Genomic DNA, 21575 nt, shown 5'->3' with positions numbered 1-21575 from the left:
TATTCTAGTTACCTTGTATAATAGGTTACCTTGTGTAGTTAGGATTAGGGTTTCCTACATGTAACTATATATATGATTAATATACGTGAGAGATAATTCATTCTCTCTTTTCTCCAAATATATTTCTCCTATATGGTATCAGACACTAGGTTAACCTAGCTGTGCATCTCCCCCTCTCGGCCGTCGCCCCGTCTCTTCTCCATGGCCGGCGATACTTCTTCTTCTTCTTCCTCCACCGCCTCTCTCAATCCTTTTCACCTCGCCCATGCCATCTCTAATATCAAATCCCTTATCCCCGTTACTCTAGATCTAAAGAATCCTAATTATCAAAAGTGGAGCCACTTTTTCACGATCACCGTCGGTCGTTTCAGCCTCTCCGATCTTCTCCATGGCAAACCCCGACCGGATTCGATTTCCGCCGACGAATGGCAGCGCGCCGACTATCTCCTCCAATCTTGGATCTACGGCACCATCTCCGACGATCTATCCAGCATGGTTCTCTCAAAAACCTCCACCGCCAGTGATCTATGGAACGCCATCTCTTCTCTCTTCACCGATAACAAAGACTATCGAGCCATTCAACTTGAAGAAAAATTCAAGTCCCTCAAGAAAGGCGCTCTCTCCATTCACGATTATTGCCAAATAATCAAGACCACGGCGGACAGCTTGGCTGATGTCGGAAACCCAATCTCCGACAAACAACTCGTTCTACAAACCCTACACGGCCTTCCGAAAAATTACGGGACCGTCGCCAATCTCATCTCCTTTCAAAATCCCCTTCCCACCTTTCTACAGACTCGTTCGCTCCTTCAGATGGAAGAAACACGTATTTCTGAACCGGAGCAGACCGCTGCTGTTTTCTACGCCTCCAACGCCAACTGTCCATCCAACAGTTGCAACAGTTCCTGCAACAGTTCCCGCGGAGGTAGTTCTTCGCGCTATCAGCGCGGGGGTGGCCGATCCAACCGTCGCGGAGGTCGCAGCACTAACCGTCACCCCATGCAACACTACGGCTATCATAGTGCTCATGGCGCATCTCAACTTTGGCGCGCACCTTACCGACAACAGTCAATTCTGGGATCCGCTCAAAATACATCGGGCCACCCAGCGGCTCAAGCCTACTTTACTGGACCACCTGAACCCTACACCGGTCACTCGGCTCCTACTCAGGTTCATCCGCAGCAGCAACCGTGCCCCAGCTCTGGCAGTTCCATCAACAGTTGCAACAGTTCCTGCAACAGTGCCAACGTGGTGGATCTCGCACACCGTTTGAATACGGTGACACTTCAGCAGCCTACCGAGTCACAGTGGTTCATGGACAGCGGGGCGACCTCTCATATGGCACCACACTCAGGTAATTTCAATTTTGTTTTTAATCCTGGCAATAAATTCCCCAAACATGTCGTCGTCGGTAATGGTTCCACCCTCCCCATAACCCACATAGGCCACACAATTCTTCCCACCACTCCTTTCCGCCTCACAAATGTCTATGTCACACCCAATATCGTTAAACACCTTATATCTGTTCGAAAGTTCACCCGCGACAACTCATGTTCGGTTGAATTTGATCCGTTTGGTTTTTCTGTGAAGGATCTTCGGAGTCGAGTCGAGATTTTCAGGTGCAATAGCTCCGGTGACCTATATCCATTTGGCGTCCCTCCCCCCACCTCACCTCCCGCTGCTTTCCTCACTGTCGCAACACCTTCGTCTCGAACCCTTTGGCATCGGCGTCTAGGCCATCCCGGCAAACACGTCATGTCTCGTTTATTTTCTAGCAATTTTCTTTCCCATAATAAAGACCCTAGGGAGTCTCTTTGTAATGCCTGTCAATTAGGCAAGCATTTTCGTCTACCATTTTTTTCTCAAAAATCTACTACTGTTGCTCCATTTCAAATTATTCATGCTGATTTATGGACTTCTCCTGTTTCTAGTCTTACGGGTTTCAAATATTATCTTGTGCTAGTTGATGATTTTACCCATTATTTATGGACTTTTCCCCTTCGAAATAAATCTGATGTTTTTACAACCTTTGTCAATTTTCATACACTTCTCAAAACTCAATTCCAACATCCCCTGAAAGCCTTACAAAGTGATAATGGTCGTGAATTCAAAAATGCGGATTTTCAAAACTACTTCACTAAACACGGCATCCTAAACCGTTTTTCGTGTCCCCACACCTCCCCTCAAAACGGACACGCAGAACGAATGATCCGCACTATAACTAACATGATTCGATCCCTCATCTTTCAAGCCCATCTTCCCCCTACTTATTGGGTCGAAGCCCTTCATATGGCCACACACCTACTCAATATCTTACCTACCAAAACCACACAAAACCGGACTCCTCACGAAGCTCTTTACCTCATCAAACCTACATACTCTCATCTTCGAGTATTCGGCTGTCTCTGTTATCCCAACCTCACCGCCACCACACCACATAAACTCGCCCCCCGTTCTACTCCTTGTGTCTATCTCGGTCACCCTTCCTCTCACAAAGGCTATCGTTGCCTTGATAGATCCACTGGCCGAATCATAATTTCTCGTCATGTTATCTTCAACGAAACTAACTTTCCCTTTGCTGAGTCAACTCCCCCCAAAAACACCCCTCCTCCTTCTGCCTTGGACGAAAACACACCCTCCCTGTTCCTCCTCCCTCAGACTTCGTCTAACTGTTGCAACAGTTCCTCCAACTGTTCCAACAGTGAACCACCCTGTTCCAACAGTCCGTCCAACAGTCCTATAACACAGCCAACACCTATTTCCCCTGCGACACTACCTGTCGACCACAACCAGCTCACAACCCCTTCTCCTACTCCCACACCTCCCCCACCTCCCCTTGCTCACCCTATGGTGACTCGCAGTAAAGTGGGCATCCACAAACCCAAAGTCCCTTTCTCTCTCGTTGCATCCTCTACCTCTCCCATTCCCACCAACTATCGCCAAGCTCTTCTTGACCAAAACTGGCGAAACGCCATGATTGAGGAATATACTGCTTTAATTAAAAACAATACTTGGAATGTTGTGCCCCGCCCCCCGTCCACTAATGTTATTTCTGGCAAGTGGATATACAAACAGAAACTCAAGTCTGATGGCTCCCTGGAGCGATACAAAGCACGGTGGGTTGTTCGTGGGTTTCACCAGCAGGCTGGAATCGACTTTGACGAGACTTTCAGCCCAGTTGTCAAACCAGCCACTGTTCGAACAGTTCTCAGTATTGCTCTCTCGCGATCATGGCCAATCCACCAGCTTGACGTGAAAAATGCCTTCCTACATGGCAATCTCAATGAATCTGTCTACTGCGAGCAACCTCCCGGATTCGTCGATCCATCTCGCCCCACTCACGTGTGTCGTCTCAACAAAGCACTCTACGGTCTCAAGCAGGCACCACGTGCTTGGTACAAGCGTTTTGCATCTCACATTACTACCATGGGGTTCAGAGAATGCAAGTCCGACACTTCACTCTTTGTGTACTGTCGCAACAGTTCACGCGACTGTCGCAGCAGTTCACGCGACTGTCGCAACAGTTCCTGCGCCTACCTTCTGCTGTATGTCGATGACATTGTACTTACGGCCTCAACACCTGAATTGCTCCGCTCCATCATCGCTGCCCTTAATCAAGAGTTCGCAATGAAGGATCTTGGCGATCTTCACTACTTTCTCGGCATCTCAGTCACTCGCTCGTCGAATGGGCTATTTCTCTCTCAACGCAAGTACGCCGACGAGATCCTAGAGCGTGCACATATGGCTTCCTGCAACCCTTGTCTTACGCCGGCTGACACAAAGAGCAAGTTGTCTTCGACCACTGGACCCCCCGTTGCAGACCCTACTCTTTATCGCAGCCTTGCCGGTGCACTGCAATACCTCACGTTTACTCGTCCTGACATCTGCTATGCTGTGCAACAAATATGTCTATTCATGCATGATCCGAGGGAACCTCATATGGCCGCTCTCAAGCGTATCCTTCGCTACATTCGTGGAACTCTCGATCACGGCCTTCAGCTCTCCCCCAATCCGGACCTCTCCCTTATCGCTTACTCCGACGCCGATTGGGGTGGCTGCCCTGACACTCGTCGTTCGACATCGGGTTATTGTGTCTTCCTCGGCAACAACCTCATCTCTTGGTCCTCCAAACGACAGGTCACTACCTCTCGATCTAGTGCGGAGGCCGAATACCGAGCTGTCGCAAATGCCGTCGCCGAAACGACTTGGTTACGCAACCTACTTTCTGAGCTGCTCTGCCCACTTTCGAAAGCCACTATTGTCTACTGTGACAACGTCAGTGCCGTCTACCTATCCAGCAATCCTATTCAACACTCTCGTACGAAACATGTGGAGATCGATATCCACTTTGTCCGAGACAAAGTTGCTTTGGGACACGTTCGAGTTCTTCACGTCCCATCCGCCTACCAGTTTGCCGATATCTTCACGAAAGGACTCCCTACTCAACTGTTCCAACAGTTTGTCTCCAGTCTCCACGTCCTCTCCTTTCCCGTTTCGACTGCGGGGGTGTATTAGCGTATCTTTTATATATATATTACGTATATTATTATTATTCCTATTTATTCTAGTTACCTTGTATAATAGGTTACCTTGTGTAGTTAGGATTAGGGTTTCCTACATGTAACTATATATATGATTAATATACGTGAGAGATAATTCATTCTCTCTTTTCTCCAAATATATTTCTCCTATAGTTAATTTGTGTTTTTTTGTATGAATTATTTAATTTATTTATTTTATTCTTGTTAGGGATTGGTTGAATAGTGTATGGTGGCAGTGGTGTGGTGACAATGAGAAGACATATTTAGGGTTTTTGTTGGATTGGGCGGATAACGGCACGTGTAGAGAATTTCGCGCAGGCTGAAACCTTAATCGACTATGTACATATTCATAGTCGATTAAGCTAATCGACTATGTTCTGGCAGTCGATTAAGGTTGATCGACTCCAATTTTTTTTTAGTTTTTTTGGATTTTTCGTTTATTGATTCCAATTGTATAAATCAATTATAATGTTTGTATATTTTTTGTTTTTGTAATATATAGGTGATTTTGCATTTTTTCGCAGTTGTGATTTGTTATTTTTAGTAGCAGATTCTTAATCGACTATGCTCTGGTATCGATTAAGGTTGATCAACTCCAATCTTTTTTTTTTTTTTTTTTGGTTTTTTTGTTTATTGATTCCAATTCTATAAATCAATTATAATGTTCTTATATTTTTGTTTTTTTGTAAAATATAGTTGATTTTGCATTTTTTTGCAGTTTTGATTTGTTATTTTTAGTAGCAGACTTTTGATCGACTATGCTTCATCATAGTTGATTGATATACTGATATAGAAAAAAAATTAAGAAACAAAATAAAAATGAAAATAAAGAATTTCCTTAATCGACTATGTTTCATAGTCGATTAAGGCTAATCGACTATGCTCCATAGTCGATTAAGAAAACTGGTACAGAAAAGAAGGGGAAAAAACGGAAAAATGAAAAAATAATAATAATAATAATAAATAATTGCTGAGCGCGTCCCAGTGATGTGGCGGGCGGCGGCAAAGCTGGAAAGCTTAATAGCTCAAAATGGGTGTGGGTTTTTCTCAAATAAACTAAAATATTTTGGACCTCTCTCCATTAAAAAAATAATTAGGGGTTTTCTCAAAGACCCCCTTCAAAATAATTTGATATATAATACGGACTGAGTTTGTGTTATCTCGTTGGTCCAACAAATTTTAAATAAAGTTACTATGTGTCGATTGTCCTCTAAAATTGACAATATGATTCGATTCGACATGATACACAACAACTACTATCAATTGTCTAGGGTGAGATACCCCATGTTCTAAACTTTTTTGAGATATGCATTAATCACCATTAATTTTCTAAGATTAAATCTGGACCCTAGGAAAATAACATGGCTTATGTTCTAAAAAATGAAGTACTTTACCAAATTATCCTTCTATTATTTTTTTATTAAATTAATATAAAATTGATTAACATGGAATTGTCTAATTTACACCCTACTATATTTTAATTAAATAATTAATTTAAATTCATTGTGACTGAGTTTTATTTGATAAATAATCGAAAAAAATGTATTCATTAGAAATCGAACTTGGGACCTTTTAATACATTTATCACTCCTAACCATCCAAGCACATTAACTTATTATAAAATATTTAACCATAATTGTATAAATACTGTTAATGCAAATATTAATTGCAACATTCATTATTATTAAATGGTAAAACCCGAAACCCGAAAACCCGAATTAAATAAATTATTAACAAATTTAATAAAATAAAGTTTGAAAAATATAAAGAATTGCAGTTCAATACGCCAAACATCTATCATTAAATATTAGAAGTATTAATAAAATCCTCAATTTAAAAATGTAAAGAATGCTCAATTAAATAAAAAAAATGCATAACTTAATTCAAACTCACTTATGTTATTTAATCGATAGTGTGGCAAATCCAAATAAAAAATAAAATAATATGTTTATTTAGAAGAAGAAAAAATTATAACTCATTCCAATTAGTAGTTTTCTTACTTTAAAATAAAATTATATACTACAAATACTATATTGTGAATTTTCTTTTAATATATATTGAATTTAATTAACTAGTAAGATTTGAATCGATGAAGTACAAACCCTTGCAATTAGTAAACATTATTCAAATATTTGAATCAGTTGCTTAACTATTGACATAACATGTTACAAAATTGATTTAACTATTTATAAGTAATGTGTAATATCTTTTTAATTCAATTTTGTCATAAAAATAATATATTTAATTCCTAACACATGTAAGAACCTAATCGTAAATCAAAATATTTTATCAAAGCGTAATATTTGAACCAATTAAGCTCAAGTCCTTTCAATTCGTAAACATTATTCAAATATTTGAATCGATTCATTAGCGCGCTCAACTATTGACAAGAACGTCTTAATCAAATTAACTATTATTAATTAAAGTGTAATACATTTTTAATTCAATCTTATCATAAAAAAATAATTCCTAAATTACGCAAGAATCAAATTATAAGATTAATTAAAGCGTATGATTTGAATAAATTAAGCGCAAATCCTTTTAATTTGTAAATATTATTCAAAAAGTTGAATCGATTAAGTTCAACCACTGACAAGAACGTATTAATCGAGTTAACTATTTATAATTAAAGTCTACTATCCTTTTAATTCAATTTTAACAACAAAATAATAATTTAATTCGTAAAATCGTAAGAATCAGATCGTAAATCGTAAGATTTAATCTAACCATGAACCGATTAAATCTTACGATTTTTACCAATTAAATTTTATTATTTTTTATAATAAAATTCAATAAAAAAAGGTTACTAAACTTTAACTATACACAGATTGATTAATATGCTATTGTAAATTATTGAGTTTAACCGATTCAAATATTTGAATATTGTCTACGAATTGAAATGAGTTGAGCTTAATCGATCAAATCTTTGAATATTGTTTTTGAATTGAAAACACATGAGTTTAATTGATTCAAATATTACGATTTAATTAAATCTTACAATTTACGATTCAATTCAAACTTCAAATGCTTTCGAAATTAATTTTTAACTTACACGAGTTGAACAACATTTCCTTAGATTTTTAAATTATATTATATAAATATTTGTTAGTATGAGATATTTTTAATATATAATAATAATAATTATATGAGAATTAATAATTTATTTAACATTATTTATATAAGTTTTATAACCATTATAAATTGTAGCTCTGTGATATATATCCGTATTGTTAGTTTATTGTCAATTATGTGTTGTGTCTTAATGGTAAGTATTCTTGTATGTTTTCAGATGGTCACAGGTTCGAATTTAGGTTGATGCAATTTTGGATGGGTGGTTTAATGATTTTTACGAATAATGATATAATTGACGTTATAAATTTTAATTCACCAATAAATATGTATTTAAAATTGCATTAAAATAGAGAGGGTAAAATTGACATTTCATTAATAATTTATAATTGCTGATTTTTTTAAATAATAATTGTAAAAAGGGTATTTGCGACAATATATAAATGGAGAAAAAATAGGTTTTTTTTGCTGGGACACGTGGCGCAATATAAAGGGGTATCTCATAAAAGTTTAGAACATGGGATCTCACCCTAGAAAGACCCTAATATATAACACTATTATTTTCTCAAAGTATTCATTAAATAAATTATATATGGGGCTCAATCTCAATTAACCAAGAAGTCTTTATTTTTCTCCACACACACACATATATATAAATATATATGATTAATTTTAAGGAGTATAAACCCTAATAATCAGATCTGATAGAGAAGCTTCTGAAAGAGGTGCATATGCTCTATAACAAGAGTGATTGAAACCAATAAGCTCCCATCACAAACCGGAGTTGGCAATAAATGGCATTCCCCTTCTGGAGAAGGTCTATCCAGACCCATATATACGGGCTTCCCCCACCCGAAATCCGCATCGTAAACCGGTAACCTAAGCCAACTGATTATTCCGATGTTAGGGTTTTTGTAAGTGTTCTCGTCCAGCGCGATTTCGCCTATTACGTCTCTCTTCACCTCCAAGTAATCGTTCGCCGATCTAAGGTACTCGTCGTCCATTCCGGCGATCGCTTCCCGAACTTTTCCGGCGGCGGATCGGACGTGGTCCGACCATAGTTCGCCGGAGGGAGCAACTGCCGGGGCCCAGAACACCACGTTGCCGAAGTAGCTGACCGGCAGCGGCGGGCGGAGCCTTGACCGGCCGTTGGTGGTTACGTACAGCTTGGTTTCTTGATCTTCCGGCAGGTTTCGGGCCTTGCTGACGCAGCGCCACACGTGCCCCGCGAGTGCCTCGTACGTAGTATAGTATAGCTGGAACGATTCGCGGCGTCGTCGTCGTCGTTGTTGTTGACTTTGGCTTTTAGGGTTTTTATATGATTGGGGGTTAGCTTGAAGAAACAGTATTTTGTTTTGGAAGTATCGCCGGAGTTGGGTTGAGGGGCGGTGGTGGGGCGGTGGTACTCCGTGTGGGCGAACTGCGGCTGCGGCGGGTCGCGGGCGCGGAAGACCGTACGGTCCAGGAAAGGCGGCTGGATCTTGATCGTGACGTCATTTCCGGCACGTGCTAGATCGGACCACGTGTTGATGAAATGGATTGCGGAGATTCCGTCGGCTGCGTGGTGGTGAACTGCAACACCTAAACAAACACCACCGCATTTGAAACGAGTCACCTGCATGCGGGATTCTTTTTAATTAATAGGGTATATTACGAAAAGCCGGGGAACTTAGGCTAAATAACGAAATATATTTGTAATTACCAAAACTCCGGAGGATTGTTTCTGTCTTAAACCAACCCCTTACAGTGTGTGTGTATGTTTTTTTATTTAAGGGAATAGACTTTACACAATTTCAGATATTTTCTTTTATTTATCACCATTAAACAGAAGGTATAATAGATTGTAGAAATTTTCTGTTAAAAAACTCGATCAATAGTTAATTAAAGAGGGAATTTAGTTATTACGGATAGTTGGGAGTGTTTTTCGTTATTTAGCCTAAGTTCAGGCGGGTTTTCGTAATTTACCCTAATTAATAATAAACTTCGATCCATTAATTAACAAAAATTCAAAAACTAACCCAAGCAAATAGTTAATCATATATATATATAAACCTGCATCATCGAGAGAGGGAAAGTCGAAATTCCGAGAGCATACTCAGTCATCGGCGTAAGGTCGAGCTCCGGCCTAGGGGCGAAGTCCCCCATGTCGTCAATCTCGCCGTCGCACTCCGCCTCTACGAACAGCACCCCCTCCCCGTTGCAGTTGATTGCAATGCGGCCGTTTTCGGTAGTCAGCCTCCCCGCCATAGGGTAGAACTCAACTAGGGCGCGGCTGAGCGCCGCCTTGAGCACCGTCGTGTGGAAGAATTTGGCGGCACCGTTGTAGCGGTAGTAGTAGACGGTACGCGTGTGGTAGTTTGTCGGCATCACCAAGTCCAAATTCGTTAACCACATACACTCACTCGGGGTTTCTGCATTTGGACCCACCATCGCCGAGCTCGTCACACTTATCTTCATGGAGAGAGAGAGAGAGAGAGAGAGAGAGAGAGAGAGAGAGAGAGAGAGAGAGAGAGAGAGAGAGAGAGAGAGAGAGGGTGTCGGTTAGATGTTTAAGAGTACTAGAAAATGATTATTTATTGTTCGGATTCTATATAAGGAAAATAAAACGCCATGCATAAATTGGTAGGGCTGACATAAATCATAATAATCCAAATGGTAGTTGAGTTTTGGTAGGGCTGACATAAATCATAATAATCCCTCTATTATTTATGTATTAAAAAATTTAGAGTAAATTACAGCCACCCGCTAAAGTCAAATTATGAAGATTTTTTTTGTTTTCTTCTTGTTTGGGTAATTATAATCACTTTCCTCAATCATAAATTTTCTTACACTTCTAGCTAGGTTCCGTGAAATATTCTCTAGTTTTTACTCTTTTGTGCAAAAAATTGTAGTTTCTGATGCATCACAACATGATGTTTACATGAAAGCCAAGAGACACATCTTATGATGATCTTGTTTCAAAATGTGGGGCTCGGGTGAGATGAAATAGTTACAAACTGAATAATATTCCTTATATTTTAGAAGATTCCACTACTTTTGACACCACAATATTGCAGGGCCGTTCCTGAGATTTTGGGGGCCCTAGGCGAGATTTGAAGACGACTAAAAAATGGTGCCCTTCTACAATATACAATAAAACTTATTTTTTTCAAAAAAGGTGATAAACTTGATGTTAACTCGATTTTGTAAGGTACATAGCCAGTGGCAAGAGTAGAAATTTGTGATATAGTGAGGTTCAAGTTTTAGGGGGCTCGGGGGCAGCGTCCCCGATTTTTTTTTAAGGATAATTTGCATGAAGTGGCATTAAAACAAGTGAATATATATAAACATAAGTAACTAATACATTATAAATTTAATAATTAGGGTCCCCTGATTAGAGGAATTATAGAAACAAGTAAGAATCGTGGATTTATATCTATTTATGAATTAAGGTTCTCAATAATTATATATATAATATATATTTTTTTCAATAAATGTTCATATATAAACGGTATAAATAAATTTGGGGGCCCTAAATTTTTGAATAAATCCGGGGGCCCTAGGCCACCGCCTACTTTGCCTCCCCTCAGAACCGGTCCTGCAATATTGGTGGATCGAACGTGAAAGGAGATTCGTAGTTCAAGGGTGGTTGTAATTAATTAAACATGATAGTGTTTTTCTTTTTTTTTTTTTGCTTTTGTAATTTACACAAAAAATTATTATTTTGTAAAACGTGTTGTTTTATTGTTTTGTTTTTTATGTCTCGATGCATGCATTGACTTAATTAATTCGATCTATATCTACAAATTTAAAATAAGTTTTGTTATGAAACAAAATAAACGAAGGGGTCCGATTTGATTCCATCCACATCAGTTCAAAAGCGACCTCTCATCCACTTTCAGTATCATTCACACAATATATACTTAAAACTATATAGAAAATTAGTGTGTTCAAATAAAAGCAAATTGGCCCATAATTAATAGGATATATAGGATATGCAACTTGTCACGTTTGTTATGAAAATTATCACTCTTAATGCTAGCTAGCTCATGCACGTCAAGTAGATAAATAAACAATATTATTTTTTAATAAATATTTATAAATTATGATAAATGTAACATATTTATCAAAACAACTCCAAATTTTTAAAACACCATACATTATTCTTGTAAGTTGTTAGTCCAACATTTTGAAATCTATATATGATCCACAATTTAAAAGTAAGAAAATAATTAAGTCAATTCCGAAAATAAATTAAGTCAAATTTCAAAATCTTAACAAACACGTTTTTATTTGGAAAAATAGTGAGAAGAAAAGAAAAATCAAAATCGAGCCAAACATTACAAATTTCATTTACTTTTTTCTCATAATATAATTTTGAGCATAATAAATTGTCTCGTAGTAGCTATAACGTGTGGAATTTTTTTTTTTCCGTGGTTGATATATACTAAAGGTTAAATTACAACCATCCCCTAAGGTAAGATGTTTACGGAAAAATCCTTACATTTTTATAATTACATTATTTCCCTTGTAATTTGTAAATTTTTTATATTGACACGATTCATAGGGGTTGGACATAAGAAATTTACAAACTATAGGTTTCTGGATGTAATTTCTCAAAAAGAAGGGGTTTTTTTCGTAATTACACTTTATCTCAAGCATGTGGTTGAAATTTACCCAATACTTTATACTTATACCAAAAAACGAAATCTCTCGTCCTTAGAACCCCATCCCCTAGTCCGATAAGTTTTGATGGAGGAATGTAAATTATGCTGATTCAACGGCTCGTTAGGGTAGCGAACCTGAATTTGGTGTCCATAAAGAACCAACCCTCATTGAGTTGAAATTTCCACAATGCAGCTGTCAATGTTAGTACTCGATCCTCGGATTTTGTACCAACTTACCACCCGAAACCATTTGAGCATAAACACTAGACACATGTTCACATATGTATATATATAATCCCCTAAAATTTAGTGGATATAAAATAAAATAAATCCATTAATAAACTACTATGAAAAGGGCCTTGTACCACCAACATTTTCTTCGTGCGCAAATACCGGTTTCATACCATTATTTTATTAAATATATATCAAACAATTTACCCAGCCAGCCAGTTTTCGGAAACCGCTCTGGTATTTTCGTTTGTTTTTTCACATTCGCTGAATCTATATATATTGGCTTGAAAAAGTATAGCCTTTTACATTGTGGGATTTCATTAATTTGAAAAGAAGAAGAAAAAAAAAAAAAAATGGCTGCTGCTTCTGTGGGATGTGGTTCTGCGTCAGGTTCTTGGGTTCAATTTAAGGATAATTATAACTGTAATGGTAATAAGAATGGATTTAGGGTTTCTTGTGGTGGTGGTGATGCTGACGTGGGTGATCCTTACAAGACTCTGAGGATTAACCATGGTGCCTCTGAATCCGAGGTTAAGAAGGCGTTTAGGCAGCTTGCTCTTCAGGTTTTTTTTTTTTTTTTTTTTTTAATCCTTAATTTTGTCGCATTGTTCTTACAACATTTCAAATTCTTGAAAAAAATAAAAAAAAAAAACATATTTTCTGCTATATGTTTATATCTCATGATTCTTGAATTTCATTTCATTTGATTGTGAATTATCCCTCTTTTTTAATTGTATTTAATGCTTTTGTGGCTTATCGGGAGTTTGTTCTATGCTACACCACGATATGAACTTCACCAAGTTATTCAAATTCATATATTGATTGCTATAAATAATGGGTTCAATTTTTTTTTTTTTTTATAATTTTGATTGCAGTATCATCCTGATGTCTGCAGGGGAAGCAATTGTGGTGTACAGTTTCACCAAATCAATGAAGCATATGATGTAAGTAAAAACTTCATCTTTTTTTTTTGTTTACTTACCCTTTTCTCCATTAGGTTTAATTTCGATCCCTTTTCACATCGGAAATCATCGCAGATCTTGTTCGATTGTCACTAAGGCCTCGTTTGGTTGCCAAGATAAGATTAAATAATCTAATGAAAACCCAATTATTTTATCAGGCACCGGGACGTCCAACAAAAAAACTACCTTAGGCAAGATAAGCCATGATAACATAACATTTGCAGGTAGACCCGAAAAGTTATTAGGGATACTGAACATTAAATGAAGTCAATTTATTTAGCTAATAATGGTTAATCCCCCCAACTAAATGAGGCTGTGTAGTCCAATTCTCCGATAAGCGTAAATAAGGGATGATAAGAATAATTTTTCTGGCATTCTGAAAGTTATTGGACTAACCAAATACGAGGCACTAACCTCTGTTTCTTCTCACGATGATGATATATTAGTAGCGGTTTCGTTCACGTGAAGAATTTACTAATAATTATTAGAGTATGAAAATAACTTAGAGGGTGGATTCTTGAATACCGACGTGACATGCGTTTGTTTTGGTTTAGTTACTTCTTGTAATGAAATTCTTTCATGATAGGAATCATTTGCTTTGTCATTCTCTTATCTCATTAAAAGTTGAGATCGATTAGCTGACGAGTCGTTTTCAATCACTCACCCCATCCCCTATACGAACAAGTGACGCGTGTTTATATTTATATTTATACGCACACTAACATATACGAGTGTTTACATATCGTGGAGGATTCTAATTCTCGATGGGATTTTTTTTTCTTTTTTTGCAGATTGTGATGAGTAATTTACGAGGGGAAGTGAGCACACCGCAAACGGAGACGTACGGCGATTGTGATTCGGAAGAAGGGATGAGAGGAATGAACGATCAAGATTGGGAGCTGTGGGAAGAGTGGATGGGATGGGAAGGTGCTGGAATTCGAGACTACTCTTCCCATATTAACCCTTACATTTAATGACATCTTCAAAATGAGTTTAATCAAGTGTTTATAAATATATATATGTATATGTATGTATATATATGTTGTATTGAAGTTGTAAAGATGGTTGAGGCTGCTGTGTATAATGATGTTTTTTTTTTTTTTCTTTTTTCTTTTATTCTTGCTGTATATATTATGACATTGTTCCTTGGAAGGAACACTGTTAATTTATATTGTATATCAATGTTAATTACTAAAGGGTTTTATTTAGTATATTTGAGTTTTTGGTTTTGTTTTTACATTCTCTTGTTATGTTGAGGCTTGTCTTGTTTTAATTGTTGTGCTTTGATTCCATACTGACCTCCTCTATAGAATTCAAGAAGTGTAAATGGAGAGAGAGGGGGTTTATATCGCCATCTTTGGACTCATCTTCGGTGCACCCGGTAGGGGTTTAAATGAGCCCAAGCCGGTTCTTGAGCTCGGTGAACCGGTTCAATAAAAGCTCGAACTCAAACTCGAGATTGAGCTCGAGCTCATTCTTAGTTGTTCGTGAGCTCTCGAGCTGGCTCGCAAGTTTTTTTTTTTCCTATGTTTTTTATTCATACTTTTAAATAATTAAAAAAAAATATTACTGTATATTTCAATTTTTGTATTATAATTTATAATAATAAAATTCTAATAACATTTATAAAAATGAAGAAAAAAAATGCATAAGATGGCTCAGGCACAAGCTCGAGCTCGTCATGCTCAGCTTACTTGAGTCCAAAAGAAATACTTGAAGTGCCCGAGCTCGTCAAAATGGATTTGAGCTCGAGCTCGAGCTCGGCTCGTTTACACCCCTAGCCCCCGGTACCTCATCACTCGAGGTCCTTTTTCCTTTTTTCAATAATGATGAATTTTATATTGTGGGATGAAAATAATTTTTTTTTTTTTTAATTTAATGAATTTTCTTGTTAAAAAAAAACTATTTAATAAATTTCTTGAGCTCAAGTAGTTAAGTTTAAACGACATATAAAAGCATACAAATGGAGTAATGAATGTAAATGGAGACACAAGTGAAAAAAATAATAATAATAATAATAATACAGGCAACTGTTGGGATCCAAGAAGGAATTACGAACTTGCGGAGAATTCTTTTATTTTTAGGGGTAATTACAAAAAAGCCCATGACAAGAGCACTTAATTAAAAGAGGGACATCCAACTTTTTTGTCTTTCAAATAAATCCACCCCATTCAAACTTATTTGCAAATAAGGAAAATTCCTTTATATATATACCAAAATTACCCCCAATTCATTGAAACCCAATTCAACTCCAATTTCATGATTTACACCCCAATTTAGCTCAATTTCATCAATTAACCAATTTTAACCCTAATTTCAATTTTGACCCCAATTTTAACCCTAATTCTTATCAATTCCACCCATTATGCTCTAACTTCTTAAATATTACACATTGACCCCGATTTAAACAAATATATCACATTAACCCCCAAAACTTTTTTTTTTCAGAAAATAATTTTTTTTTCTGAAATATTTTTTTTCCGGCCAGATTCCGGCGTTGACTTTTTTTTTTTTTTTTTTGAATTTTTGTTTTCCTGAATTTTTTTTCCGGCCGGTCAACGTCGTTGACCGCCGGGTCTCCGGCGTTGACTTTTTTTTTTTTTTTTTTAAATAATTTTGTTTTTTCTTAAAAAAAATATTTTAATTAATTTTACTGTCTTGGCTGCTAAATTACTGTCTCCGGCAGCTATTTAACTGTCGGAGACAGTAATTTAACTGTTAATTGACTGTTTTTTTCTTCAAAAATATTTTAATTAATATTACTGTATTCGTTGCTAAATTACTGTCTCCAGCAGTTATTTAACTGTCGGAGACAGTAATTTAACTGTTAATTGAATTTTTTATTCTTAAAAAAAATATTTTTAATTAATATTACTGTATTCGTTGTTAAATTACTGTCTCCAGCAGTTATTTAACTGTCGGAGACAGTAATTTAACTGTTAATTGACTTTTTTATTCTTGAAAAAAATATTTTTAATTAATATTACTGTATTCGTTGCTAAATTACTGTCTCTAGTAGTTATTTAACTGTCGGAGACAGTAATTTAACTGTTAATTGACTTTTTTTTTTTTTCCCTTACAAAAAAAATTATTTTAATTAATATTACTGTCTTGGATGTTAAATTACTGTCTCCAACAGTAATTTAACTGTCTTAGACAATAATATTAATAATATTATTGTTTGGAAAAATAATATTCATAATATTACTGTCCCAAACAGTAATATTACTGTCAGAGACAGTAATTTAGTAGTCAAGACAGTAATATTAATTAAAATATTTTTTTTCTAAGAAAAAACAATTCAAAAAAAAAAAGGTCAACGCCGGAGACCGGCGGTCAACAGTGGTTGACCGGCCGGAAAAAAATTCAGGAAAAAAAAAATTCGAAAAAAAAAAAAAAAGTCAACGCCGGAATCTGGCCGGAAAAAAAACATTTCAGAAAAAAAATTATTTTCTGAAAAAAAAAAAGTTTTGGGGGTTAATGTGATATATTTGTTTAAATCCGGGGTCAATGTGTAATATTAAGGAACTTAGAGCATAATGGGTGGAATTGTTAAGAATTATATTATTGAGGGTATTTTAGACTAAAGACATGGGGATGGGCTTAATTGAGAGACTGTTTTTTTTGTGGACTAAAATGCATTTAAGTCCCATGTGATGGGCCTTTTTGCCATTTGCCCTTATTTTTAATTTATGCACATTTATTTTATCATAGAACAAATAAAGAATTAGTAAGATAATTAAACGAAAAAAAAAAAAAAAAGCTTTGATTGAGTCCCTACGCATGTGATTGAGGCGTTGCTTTTGATACGCATGAAGCTACATTCTCATGTTCAACTCTTAATTTTTTTTGCCCCACTTGCCATTATTCAAATAATATATTTTATTTAATAAATAAATGCATATTAAATCATTAAAAGAAATCAATAAGATACATGTCCCAAGGTAACCAAACCCATGCGCGACTTTTAAATCAGGGCCGCATCGGGACCTCGATTTTGAGTCTCCACAAGTTGAAATATATATTTTACTATATTTAAACAGCTGCTATATATATTTACTTGTTCAATAATTACATAATAAACTTTTGATTTATATTAGTTTCATCAATATTTTAGTTATATTTTGTCCAAAGTTCTTAACTGTTAATCAAAAAATTATTATCCAGTCGTGCCAGTTAATTATAATGAATTAATGTACCTATTATTATAATATCTTAACATTCGCCTAGAGCCCCCAATTTCTCAAGAACGGCCATAGTGAAAATTAGAACTAATTTTTTTAATTATGAAATTATATTTTCCAATTCGATTTTGAAAAAAAAAAGCCCCTTAAAATGTGTAAAAGTAAGTAGAGAATTTTAATTTTTTTAAACTTAATTTTAAAACCCTTTTTTTTTTAGTACCCTTGTCATTTTTATTATGTATTTTTATTATAGGTAAGTATAGGGCTGAGACTGGGCTGAGTCGGTCGATTACCAGCCTAAAACCCGACCTATTAGTCAAACTATTTTTGCTCAAATTTGAAAACCGTTGCCGACCCAACCTTTGTGGGTCGGTTGATGGTTGGCAACCGAATATTTGGTTCCGGAATGGGTCGGTTGATGGTTTATACCTGCCACCTAGTTCACTCAAAAAAAAATCAAAATTTGAAGTAAAAATATCCACATTTTACGTAATGTCACGGTGCGATCATCATTTATCAGTTCAAAATAATTAATAACAATTTAACGAAAAAATATAATAGGAAATTCAACGTAATTTCAAACATGCACAACAGTTTTTGTGGTGTTTTGTTTGTTTTTTATTTAAGCTTGAGCATAAAGAAATTGGTTGAAGATTTAGGTCAATTTTTTTTCCTTTGTTGATTGTTTTATAATTTAAAATACTAATTATTTTGATAATTTCAATAACCACTTAAGAAAATACGGCATTTATTTTATAATTTTAATAAAATTTTAATAGTATAGTTGGATAACCGATAATTATCGGTCAACCAACTTTTGATAATATTAGAAACCACCAACCGACCCATTATAGATGGGTTGGTTGAAATTTTCAACCCAATCCAATGGGTCGGTTAAAAATTGATTATCCGCCTAAAAATATGATCGGTAATGGGTCGGTTGGTGGATAAAAACCAACCCAGTCCCGGCCCTAGGTAAGTAAATATAAAAAAACAAATTTTTATTTATTTTCGATGGTTCCAATCTGAAATCCATTCAAACAGACGTTTTATAATTTTTTTTCCCCAATAACCGTCACTTTTATAAAATATTTTTGATCAATTGTCTGTCATTTTATATTTTCAATACTATATTTAATGTGCATTTTCATGTTTTAACATTATTAATGCAACTCTAGCTATTAATTCTATCTTATTGCTGCACGGACACTTCTAGAAGGTGAAGAGTCCCCGTATCCGACACCTGGACACTCGGACACGCCTGGATACGGCTCAGACACCCGTGTCGCGTCGTGTCGTAATTTCGCTAAAAGAAGGACACTCGTGTCGGACAGTATCCGCAATTTTAAAAAAGTCCGACTCTTATATTTTAAAAGAGAAACCCCTAATAAAAAAAACAAGCATTTTCATTTGTGTATAATACACATTTCTTCTGTCTACTTTAGGAATCCACCAAAAAATCTAAAACTCTAGCGGCCAAGAACACAAACAACAAGGACGAGCGGTTCTCCTATGCGATTTGTCGACTTATAAATACGTTTTTCACAATTTATATATGTAGCAGTTATAGATCATTATATAATAATAATTATTTTAGTCATTTCTTTGAAATTTTACTAAAATAAAGTCACATTTATCGAACTTCTTAATACATATTATTTAGGACATCCAATACAAAATAAAGTAAAAAGGTGGGGGAATAATAATAAATAATAAAAATAAATAGATAACTTTATTGGATCCGTTAAGTGACCGTTATTTGACACAAATCCTTTTCTGTAACTTTAAAAACTCCGAACGCCCATTGGCCGAAAGAAGAGCCATCACTTCAGTCAAAAAGTGACATTAGGCCTCCAAACAACAATGTCCACCTCAGCCCCTATCCTCCACCTCATCGCCGCCGTGCTCATCCTCATCCTCTCCTCCGCCGCCGCCACCGACCACATCGTCGGCGCCAACAGAGGCTGGAACCCCGGCATGAACTACACCCTCTGGGCCAACAACCACACCTTCTACGTCGGCGATCTCATATGTTCGTACTTATAAATTAAACTTCTGATATATTAATTTTTTTTTTAAAGATTACTTTAGGGTTTTGATTAATAAATAATTCTTGTGGGAATATATTATTATTATTTATGAGCAGCGTTCAGGTACCAGAAAACGCAGTACAACGTGTTCGAGGTGAACAAGACGGGTTACGACAACTGCACGACGGAGGGGAACACCGGCAACTGGAGCAGCGGAAAGGATTTCATTCTTCTCGATTTGGCCAAGAGGTATTACTTCATTTGTGGTACTGGTGGCTGCTCCAATGGAATGAAGGTTTCTGTTGTCGTTCACCCACTTCCTCCGCCGCCGGCTTCTTCTTCCAAGGGGGCGGAGCATTCTTCTGCCGCCGCCGCCGCGGTGGGGCTGCCCGGCGGTGGCCGTGGATTTGTTATGTGTGTATTCTACCTGTCTTTTTGGCTTGGATTTGGGTGGATCTAGTGATGCTGGTGTTTGTAGTGTGACGTGTGTGCGTGAACTTTGGATAAGCCTTTGTTTCTTTTTTGTTTTTTCCTTTCTTTTTTCCAATTGTTTCGTTTATTAATTTATTATAGGGAAAATTACAGTTTGCATCCCTTAAGTTTGCACCGATTTCATATTTAGTTCACACTTCACAATAAGTACATTTGGTCTTCGCGTTTCAATAATTTAACAGTTTTGGTTGTTTCCATCAATTTACCGTTGGTCTGTCAATTAAGACAGTGAGGGGCACACGCTTGATTTCGTTAGTTAAAATTGATAGAATAGACTAAAATTGTTAAATTTTTGAAAAATGGAGGACCAAATGTATTTTTTGTAAAAATAAGGAATTAAATGTGAAATCAGTGCAAACTTGAGAGATGAAATTGTAATTTTCCCATTATATATATATATATATATATATATATATATATATATATATATATATATATATATATATATAGTTTTGATTTGAGTTATTGTAGAGAACAAGTTCAAGTAGGAGAATATAAAGGCAAATTAAATGTCTAAAATATATGGTACAAACAAATTATATGGTTTACATTACGAAACACTTTATATTAGCTTGTCAAAATAGGTGCTTAAACGAATAGAGAGTCTAGCCAAACAAACGGTTGTCCAACGTTGCTTTTGAACTCAGTCTGATAATGATTGAGTCGAATTCAGACGAGTCTCGGTCGAGTTGAAAAAACAGTTTTAATATTGTGATAGCGACGTAAACAAGTTTTGTCGATAAGCTTACAGTGTTAGTGAAATGTATTATTTAATATTAATTTCTTCAATACGCCATCTCAAGTCCAGATGAATTACATTTGAAGCATTGCACTTGAAACATTTGAAATGAGTCGATGCGGCATTCAAACTCATGACCTTTTCAATTGGCCTTGCTCTGATACCATATCGAATGTTCAATTCTACCAAAAGTTCAAGCTGCTAGTGAAATGTATTATTTAATATTAATTTATCCAATAATATATGTATTTAGTGGATGATTATTTTTATAGATCTATGAGAAAATTACAGTTTTCATCCATCAAGTTTGCACCAATTTCACATTGTCTCATATGTTCACAAAAAACAAATTTGGTCCCTGATGTTTCAATATTAACGCTTTTGCTCATTTCCGACAATTTACCGTTAACCGTCAGTTAAACTTAAGTCATTGACGGGTACACACTCGATTCCGTTAGTTTTAACAGAAAATTGACGGAAATGACTAAATATATTGAATTTCTGAAACATGAGGGACCAAATGTGTTTTTGGGAACACGAGGGACCGAATATAAAATCAGTGCTAATGTGAGGGACGAAAACTGTATTTTTCCCGATCTATAATGATAAATCATCTGATATTTTTCCACAGGTGTAGAAAATTAGAAATATCGTCCACTGGGCTCGGTGATTAAGCTATGA

General features: G+C 36.0%; 3 protein-coding genes across 3 annotated transcripts; 2 read left to right on the top strand and 1 right to left on the bottom strand.

Moving 5' to 3' along the window:
- Positions 1 to 8167: 8167 nt before the first annotated feature.
- LOC105972425 (shikimate O-hydroxycinnamoyltransferase) lies at positions 8168 to 10132 on the bottom strand. The gene is given in 3 exon segments (XM_012997381.2): positions 8168 to 8875; positions 8878 to 9225; positions 9663 to 10132. Coding segments are annotated over 3 exon segments (1323 nt in total). The 5' UTR covers positions 10068 to 10132; the 3' UTR covers positions 8168 to 8305.
- Positions 10133 to 12637: 2505 nt separating this feature from the next.
- Positions 12638 to 14660, top strand: LOC105972424 (chaperone protein dnaJ 8, chloroplastic). The gene is made up of 3 exons (XM_012997380.2): positions 12638 to 13050; positions 13363 to 13431; positions 14241 to 14660. Exons 1-3 carry the CDS (start codon positions 12841 to 12843, stop codon positions 14421 to 14423), a joined length of 462 nt encoding a protein of 153 aa, XP_012852834.2. The 5' UTR covers positions 12638 to 12840; the 3' UTR covers positions 14424 to 14660.
- Positions 14661 to 19388: 4728 nt separating this feature from the next.
- LOC105972251 (early nodulin-like protein 19) lies at positions 19389 to 20305 on the top strand. Its single transcript, XM_012997188.2, has 2 exons — positions 19389 to 19665; positions 19780 to 20305. The coding sequence occupies exons 1-2, from the start codon at positions 19497 to 19499 to the stop codon at positions 20121 to 20123; spliced, it is 513 nt and encodes a 170-aa protein (XP_012852642.1). The 5' UTR covers positions 19389 to 19496; the 3' UTR covers positions 20124 to 20305.
- The last annotated feature ends 1270 nt before the right edge of the window (positions 20306 to 21575 follow it).

The sequence above is a fragment of the Erythranthe guttata genome, chromosome 4, assembly GCF_056151865.1.
Source record: "Erythranthe guttata isolate IM_541 chromosome 4, IM_541, whole genome shotgun sequence".
NCBI classification, from domain to species: domain Eukaryota; kingdom Viridiplantae; phylum Streptophyta; class Magnoliopsida; order Lamiales; family Phrymaceae; genus Erythranthe; species Erythranthe guttata.
The sequence above is the reverse complement of the archived record's forward strand: the minus strand, read 5'-3'. Positions and strand labels throughout refer to the sequence as shown.